This window comes from Belonocnema kinseyi, chromosome 7 (genome assembly GCF_010883055.1).
Source record: "Belonocnema kinseyi isolate 2016_QV_RU_SX_M_011 chromosome 7, B_treatae_v1, whole genome shotgun sequence".
NCBI classification, from domain to species: Eukaryota; Metazoa; Arthropoda; class Insecta; order Hymenoptera; family Cynipidae; genus Belonocnema; species Belonocnema kinseyi.
This window is the reverse complement of record NC_046663.1, coordinates 100,152,817-100,161,883: the sequence shown is the minus strand read 5'-3', so window position 1 is coordinate 100,161,883 and position 9,067 is coordinate 100,152,817. Positions and strand designations below refer to the sequence as shown.

The 9,067-nt window shown below is 28.2% G+C and overlaps 2 protein-coding genes across 2 annotated transcripts in view; one reads left to right on the top strand and one right to left on the bottom strand.

The window, feature by feature from the left end:
* The window catches only part of LOC117176712, a 23,163-nt gene extending 15,614 nt beyond the window's left edge, over positions 1-7,549 (bottom strand). The window contains exons 1-5 of the mRNA XM_033366972.1: positions 7,086-7,549; positions 6,558-6,976; positions 4,883-4,960; positions 1,333-1,529; positions 1,053-1,255 (exon numbers count right to left, since the gene is read on the bottom strand). Of these exons, the coding sequence (XP_033222863.1) occupies positions 1,053-1,255; positions 1,333-1,529; positions 4,883-4,960; positions 6,558-6,976; positions 7,086-7,287 (1,099 nt within the window). The 5' untranslated portion in view covers positions 7,288-7,549. The remainder of the gene's footprint in view (positions 1-1,052; positions 1,256-1,332; positions 1,530-4,882; positions 4,961-6,557; positions 6,977-7,085) is intronic.
* Positions 1-9,067, top strand: part of LOC117176711 — a 47,962-nt gene that overhangs the window by 8,448 nt on the left and 30,447 nt on the right. The gene's annotated exons all lie outside the window — the stretch shown is intronic.

Here is a 9,067-nt window from a genome sequence, read left to right as displayed (position 1 = left end):
GGAAACGAATCAGGCGGCGCTCACTGTTTACGTTTCGATCCCCCCAAAATCAGTCCAAGGTTATTTGAAGGCAATCCCCGACACTGTACTGAAAGCAAAAGTGTGTTGTATATTGTTAAAAATTAATCCTCTTTAATTGAAAATTCATCTTCTATGTTAGCAAAGTCGTCCTTTTTGGTTGAAAACTTATCTTTCTTGGTTGAAAAGTAACTTTTTTGTAAAAAATTCAACAGTCTTCGAAAAAATTAGTCTTTTTGGCTATAAATTTATACTTTTTGATTAAATCTTTAACTACTTTTTGAAGAACTCGTCTATTTTACTATAAAATTCATCTATGTGCTGTTAATGTAACTGTTTAGTTGGAATTATTTTTTTTTCTGGAAAATTCATATTTTTGTATTGAAAACTGATTTTCCTGGGTAGAAATTCCTTTTTTGGCCGAAAATTCAACTATTTTGTTGAAAATGCAATATACTTCGACTAGAAATTTTAGGAATTTAAAGTGTTTCATATTGAATTCAAAATGTTATCTACATTCATTTTATTTAAAATAATTAAAAAAGTTAGAATACGTCTGTAGCCAACGGCTACGTTACTTCCGGGAGAGTTGGGAATAAAAAAAATAAAAAAATTGATACCGTAGTTTATGAATGGCCCGTAAATCGAAAAATTTTCCGTATGACACGAAATTGACTTGGCGCCGCCAGACATTCAAAAAAAGTACTCCGATGGCGCCAGACCCCGCCTGGCCTCGACTAGACCATGGATACATTATAGCATTAAATAAAATATAAAAATGTAGAATTAATCGAGTACTTTACAATTGAAGAACAAAATTCAGGATCTCATTACATAATAGAATGCCATTGGCATAATTTTCGACGCGAATCAATTTCCAAATGTATAATCTCCCTTTTTTTATATCATTTATCATATTAGAGTTGAGGCGCGACAGTTTTCAATTTAAAAAATCTGGGACTTTTTGCTCTATCAATTAAAGTTCCTTAAAAGTTCTTATGACATAAAGCAACGTCTGTGATTCTTTATTGTACCTAAATATAGCTTATGATTCTCCCGATGTTTCTGTTCCCATTCACACAAACAGATCTCGCAAAATTTCTGACAATCATCTTCAGGGTTACAGAGGCAGCAAAAGTTTTTTTTATCATTTGCATCTCCAATCATCAGATCATCAGTCGATGGTATCGATGCCGTTGCTATCGACATTTCCGACTGCATTTTCGAGAAACTGCAACTATCAATTCAAAAAATGGAATGTGGTCTCTAATGAAATAAAATCTTAATTAGGTAAAATATTTATTAATGTCATACTTGTAAATATCATTGATTTCAAAAGATTTGGAACTCTTAGAATCCGAAGAATTACAATTACAATCACAATTACTTTTTTTCTTCGCTGTCTGCTCATCTATAAATTTTGGTTCTTTCACTTCTTTCGGATTTTCTTTTAGACCTATTTTCAAATCTTCTTCCCATTCAGAACAGGTGCAGATGGTACAACTATTGCACTAGGAATTTTAAAAGAAAAATTCTACGAGAATATTTCTTCTATTTCATTGAATTTGAAATTTGAAATTTGAAATTCATTTTTGTATGCTTCCAGCTTATAATTAAAGCACTCAAATCTCGGAAAAAATGGCCGGTGATTCAAATTTGAAAAATTGAGCCTTGAAGCTTAACAATTTAATATTTTAAGAATTAATAAAATAACTAAAAATCAAAACATACATAATGAAAAAATTCTAAATTTTAAGCATTTACAATTAAATTATTAAATTATTACAATTTACAATGAAGACCGCTGAGCTGCACAGTGGAGCAATAAGTTTTTCTTGATGAAGTAGTGTAGAGCTTTTGATAATTTGTTTAAAAATAGTCAAGTTGTGAATTTGTTTATAAAATAAACAATTATTATTGGTTGATTATGTAGCATAAGGAAAGGATTTTCTGAAGTCATTCAAAATTGATTCCGATAAAAAAACAAAATCTGCCGATGAAAATTGACGAAAATTTGAATTTGTTTATCAAATTTATTTATATCGTTAACAGTTCTTATGAGGTATTAAGACATTGTATGCATTATTTATTGCCAACAATCTTTTGATCAATTTGATCAAAGGCACAAAGTATTTAGAGCGTGAAATGGCTACGGTATGCATTTGTTTATTAAATTTGCTTATAACATTAAAAATTACATCGGGCTTAAAAAAATAGGTAACCAAACCTTATTTTTACATGTATTCTAAACAAAAAATTGAAAAATAAAGTCTCTTTAATTTTCTACTGAAGAAAATTTGATTGTTTATAAAGACAAAATTTTAATGTCAATTTTCTTGTTAAATTAGAAATAAATAAAGATAAAATTTAAAAATTGGGTCTCACAAATCTCTTTGAAATTCAGTTAACATTCTTTAAAAAAAAGAACGTTCCAATCGGATCAAAAAGCTCTAGACATTATAAATACACAGAGAAACTTTCAGTTATAAAATTTAATAGTATATTATTTATTTTTACAAAACGACAATAGCAAGTCAGGATATAGAGTCACTATTGCAAGAATTACTATTGGTGAATATTAAACTCTGAAGTTACTATGTATATTGAAGTATAAAATAAATGATTAAATAATTGCAACTATACCAAAAGAAACTTACTATAATCCCTAGGACAGACTGTGAAGTTTACAAAACAGAGTAGTAAAGACATTCTGTCTTTGTTCATTCTACGCATTTCTAATTTTTCCCATAGAAAATAGGAAAAATTCCCATTTTCGAAAGAGCAAAATAAAAATAAATTTGCATTTAATTCACGCACTATACATTTTGTAACATTAAACATTCATTTAGATATTTACATTTTATTCTAAGCTGAAAGAGAAAAAACCTTGTTAGAAGAAATCAGCCCTGGCCGGAATTGAACCGGGTCTCCGGGGCAGCAGAACGGAGATATTTGCCTGTGATAAAACAAATTATAAGGTTTAGGAATTTTATCATCCTCATGAACTTCGGCGCGTGTAATGACGTAATTTGCTACTGAATCGCGAGGCACTACATTCAATTGCTTTTCCTTTCATTGCACCTTCCCATTAAAAATGGTAATTTTTCTTACCTGTTTTGCTACTTATGTTATTTTAACTGCTAGTTATTGCAATTACCGTTTTATCATTTAATTTTTGAATATCACTTTTTTCACTATAATTTCACTATATAAATGGCAATTATTATGTTTGTAGTATATTTATAAATGAAATGAAAAATGTATTTCTTCCTATGGCTACGGCAATAATACTATTTTCTTGGCTATATCCTAGATTACCATCGAACTTTTGTAAATATCAATATTATGTCAAATTTTACGACCAAGAGCTTCTCCGTGTAGAAGCTGCAAAAGATGTAGAGCTATCCTAAAATTATTGTTGCGAGGCTTTAGAGTACAACAAATTCAGTAAAAATATACAAGTTTTAGTATTTCTTACAATTTCAAAAATAATGGTTTTCAAAACCTTAAAAATTAAAATTGTCGCAATGAAGCATTGAAAATTAAGAAATAAAAATATTCCAAATTTAAATAATTTGAACTAAAACATTTAATGTTGTACAATTTGAAGGTACATAAAATCTTGAAAAATTGAGCAATGTTTTATTTAAGATCATCAATATTCGAAAATTCTACAAAGAAGTATAAAAAATAACCTTGAATATCATATTATAAAATTTAAAAATTTATCATGGAACCGAACTTTTTAATTAGGGTAAGAATTATTAGGGTAAAGGTAATTATAATTACAGTTGCTTATCTGGGCTTATTTACTATTTTTTAATTTACAATATTCTGAATTGAACGTTTTAAGTGAATTGAAAGCTTTAAAAATGTAACAATTTTAGAAATTCCTTAACTTTCAAAGTTTTCAATCATATTTCATTTTTAAATTAAATTGCTTCAATTTTTGACATTTTGCCTTTATTCGGGCTTCGAAAACGAGATTCTTGAACTTTCAACTCCAAAAATTTGTAATTTTTCCATTTCGAAAACATCCGAATTGAAATTGTTTGACATTTGAGATTTAACTTTTAAGCTTTGACATTTAAAATTGTACCTAACATAATTAGGAATATTTTAAGGACATTAAAAAATGGACTGCTTTGAATTCGTAATAATTTAGATCGCTTGAATCATTTTCATATTAAATTTGTCATCTGTGCCTTGTCAAGCCTTCAGTTGGTTAATTTTTTCAATTTATAAACCCCGACATTTTAGATTTGGTTTAATTTTGAAAACTTTCAAATTCACTTTTAAATATTAATTTTGAAATTTTCTAACTTTTGCTGGATCCAAGTAAAAACGTTTCCATTTTGAACCTTTCTTATTCTTCCAATTATTACGATTCTACTTCAAAAATTGTTCGATTGAAAATCATAAAAATTCGAAATTGTTCTTCGTTAACATTATGCATGCAAAAAGTTTAAAATTAAAAGTTCTTCTAATTAAAAAAAAAAAAAAAACATGAATTTTATGTATTTAAAAGTTGAAAGTTTTCGATATTTAATACTTAAAAAATACTATTGTTCATCAATTAAAAGCTTGAATCTGAAATTAAAAATTTAAACTAGAATAACACCTCCAGTTGTAATATAAGCAACAACGTTTCAGTTTAGAAATTATTTGCTCAAAATGAAAGTTTTACTTTAAAAAGTCCAATTCTAAATATTTTAATCCTCAGTACTAAATTTCAAATATCTTCACTAAAAAATGTGTATTCTCATTAAAGCTTTCAAATTTCAAACTACTGTATACATTTTAAATGATTAAAATTTAAAAGTATTTAAAATAATGTTGACAAATTATTGATCGAATTTCTTACTTTCGCTGGCTCTCCACAAGGGCAATCATCTCCTTTTTCCTTATTCCGTTCAGGTTTGTAAAATCCCCAAAATTCTTCCTGAATTGAAAAATTGCTTTCAAAATGCAATAATTAAGGATTGCAATTTTTCCCTGCAGAACGTAATCAGGGTGGCCATCCACCAGAGGGAACCGGGAGAAACTTGCACCGGGTGATTTTTGTTGTGAGAAATTATATTTTTTAGTAAAAAAAATCTATTCAGTCGTTTTGAATGTCACTTGATACTACACGATATGATACTTATTAATAATATATTTATGGTCTTTATATTGTCTATAATTTTAGTGAAAAATTATAGATTTGAATGCGCAGCTTTAAATCAGTATAAACATTGAGGCATTGAATTTACAGTTTTTTCTTAAATTAGTTTTTAGAATAATTTTTGTGGTTTCGAATGTTAAATTTCACAATTTTGTAGTTTCAAATCCAAATATTCAAAACTTCGGAATAATTCCACTATTAAATCTTTTAAAAATTCATATTAAAATCCTTAATAGTCAACTTTTGAATTTAATAATTTTATATGTAAATTTAAATCAATTTCGAACTGAAAAGCTTAAAACTGTACAATTTCAAGAATGAATAATAATTCTAAAGTAAGATTTGAAATTAGGAAATAAAAATTGAGTTCAAAATCAAAAAAGATAAAAAATAAACCATTTTTAATTGATAAATCAGTAATTTAATAATTTGGGTAATTTTAAATTGTTACAATTTTAGAGTTCTGAATTTTGATGTCGAAGGCTGCATTTTTAATTGTTTCCTTTCATAGGTTTTAATTTCGAAATTAAAATTGTAGTGGTTGAATTTTGAAAAATATAATTAGTAATTAAAAAATTATTAACCATTAAATTATTTAGATTTGCTTCAAATAAATGAAATTTTAAAGGTTTTGAGCATAAACAAGTTTAATATCACAATTTTTAGTAATTACAAATTTTCAGTTTTAAATTAAATTCGCATTCGTTAAGTTTTAACGTTCGGGACTAGAAATTTTTTCATTTTAATGTTTCAATTTTAAAATTTATATTTATTTTGAATGTTTTTTTAGGCTGAGTTAATTTATTTTTTGATTTTAGAAAAATTTGTCTAATGAGTTTCAATATTAAATTATAATTTTATTATGTAATAAGAATTTAAAATTCCAGAATTTCAGAAGCTTTTGCTTTGAAAGATTCAATTTATATTTCAATATTAAATGATCAAATTTTAATCGCTTTGAATTTATAATGATTCAGGTTCAAATATTTCCAATTTACAATTATTTAATTTTGAACGCTTTTTGATATAAATTATATAATTTTAATTACTTTCATTTTTGAATAAGCTAATTTACCAAATTTGAATCATAAAATATTCAATTTTCAACTTTTTGACATAGTCCTAGTTTAAAAATTTTAATCTGAAATCATTCAAGTTTGTGATTCTTCAATCAAAAATAAAATTGCTTAATTTACAGCGCTTCGACTTAGAAAGTATAATATTTAACACCTGTTTCGAATTATATAAATGAATTAATTCATTAATATTGTTTAAAAAATGTTTAAAACATAATATTTAAAAATTGTTTTCATAATAAATTTCTAAATGGTCGTCACTCTAATAAATAATTAATAATATTTTCCAATTAACCTACCAATCCTCGGTCATCTTCAAACACATTAAGTTCCTTTGATAAATATTCAGCTTCCTCATACCATTCCATTCGATTGTTTTGAATACTCCTGAGACATTGGCAAAGTTTTTTGCTGTACTCTTCCAATTGTGAAATTTTCTCTTTTACGCCACTTTCACCTTTCCGAGACCTCGGAGAATGATCATCAGATCGAGAAAGATCAGGCAGATTATCGTCTTCTGGTTTTTTAATTTCCTCTTTGTCACACTGATTGACTTTTACCTTAGACAAAGCCTTTAGATATGTTTTTTCCTTGCATTCCATATGGAAAATCTCTTCTCTAAGCTTGTTCTCTTTTATTGCCAAAGACTTCAAAAAACACGTTTGTTCTTCGTCTTCTTTTCCCCCATTCAAATTGGAACAACCACCCTCGCAATTATCTACAAAATATTTTTTAAATAAATATAAAACAAATATGACATTAAATTTCTAATGGAAATATCATTTTGAATCAATAAAACTACTGCGTTTTGGATAAGTACCAGGTACCTTCTTGGCCATCAGTTTCTGGCTCACCCTCTTGAATTTTCCTATTGGTTAGTGATCTTGGTAGCATAGTTTCAAGGATACATAATTTATCCCTCATACATTTGAGATGCCTTTCCATTTCCTGAATTCGTCTTTCCCCACGAGTCTTGTGGAGACCCAGACCTCCTCTACAGGATATCGCATCCTGCCCTTTAATTCCCATTTTTATAAGAAGGAATTGAGGAAAAAGGGTCTTTTTATCTCAAAATTAATTTAGGCTTATAACTTTAAGTAAAGCAGTGCTCATTTTCTGAATTTTATATTTCATCATGGAGAAAAGATTTATTTATCAATTGTAAAATAAGCCAGTATAAATTATACTTGAGTTACTTTCGCGGCTCTACAAATAGGTGGACATGATATTATTGTAATAAGAATATTATGACTTTTGAGATTAGTGACAGAAAGTGAGAAAAGAACAGAAAATTTGTCACTTGAAGTTTCCGTTTGGTGAATTTAATCTCGAAGTTCAAGATCATTTGAATTTAGATTTTAAAAGTGTGCCTGATTGTATATGAAATCGGACAGTCTAATCCCATGGCGAATGGGATGGGTACAAAAATATAAAATGTATAATTCGTAATCGCTACAAGGGAAAAAATAGCGTAATGGGCTCCTAAAAAATTATGATCAATTTAGAATCGATGGACATGAAGCTTAATTACCCTCGCTCAATAAGAAATGATAATTTCTTACTTCCAGAGTTTTTAAATGTTCTTAGCGCCTGTATAAATAGGAGAATAATTTTTTCGGTATTTTGGTATTTAATGAAATTATCTTTGTAACGTATGGTTTAAACATTTTTCTTTAGGCTTTTTTATCATAGCAAAAATTAGAAAAATTGGACAAGACGCAGGATTTGAAATTAGAATTATAGCAAATTTTTAAAACTTTGAATTTGGTCTTTAGTAGAATTAATTTCATCCCTTGTGGTTTTAAATTGTTTCGAACATGTATGGCATTTTTCAGGATATAAAAACACCAGAAATGCTGACATTCTGTTCTGATGGAATCTTTTAATTTAAGTTTCAAAATGTGTTCAAAATTCAAAAGCATTTTCAAAATTTCTTATGGTATATTTTTATGCTTAAAAATTCTACACATGTTAAAAAAATGAAAATTACAAGCGAAGAAAATAATTCGATTAAAAACCAAATTTTTAAAATTTTCTGTAATTCCAATTTTGACTCCTGGGGCTTGTATTTTCCGTATTTCCAATTTTGTTTCCTGGATCTTAGAGATTTTCTACCTAGTGCACTTTTGTCACTGGAAAGTTTTCAAGTACCCAAAACAATTATTCGTCCATTTACACAGGTATTAAGATTTTTTCCCAGAACAGTGAATTAAATAGGAATTATCTCTTAGAAAATGTTTGATAAAAATCAGTAAAAAATTGGAAAGACCTTTTTGAACTACAGGTATGTAAACAAAAATAAATCAAGTAAATTTAAAACGCAGTATGTGGCATTGGGGCACACGCATAGTAGAGAGTGCAGAGAGAGAATGCAGTGAAACTCTTGAATAGCACTCCCTTCTATAGCCCTTCCGAGAATTGACGCCGCGCCAAAGGCTGGTATAACTGGAGCTGCGCGGGGGCCGCGGGGTCTACGGTTGTCACTCAGGCGAGTTCTCAAGCGTGAACAAACAAAAGCGGAGCGGGCTATAATGAATGTGTTCCCACCCACCGTCAGCCCCAAAATCCGAACACTGAAACCAATGCTGCTCAGCGAAGGGTAAATTGACCATGGTCAGACTATCCGATTTCATATGAAATCGGTCTATTGTGGATTTAAATAATAATTTTTTTACTTTTAAAAAAGTTTATGCAAATTAACATGACAGCTTTTAATTTTTTTAAAGAACATTGAACAATTATTCCAATTCCTTTCAAATATGAAGTGGAATGTTTTAAACGATACACTATTGTGACTTTCGTATTTAAC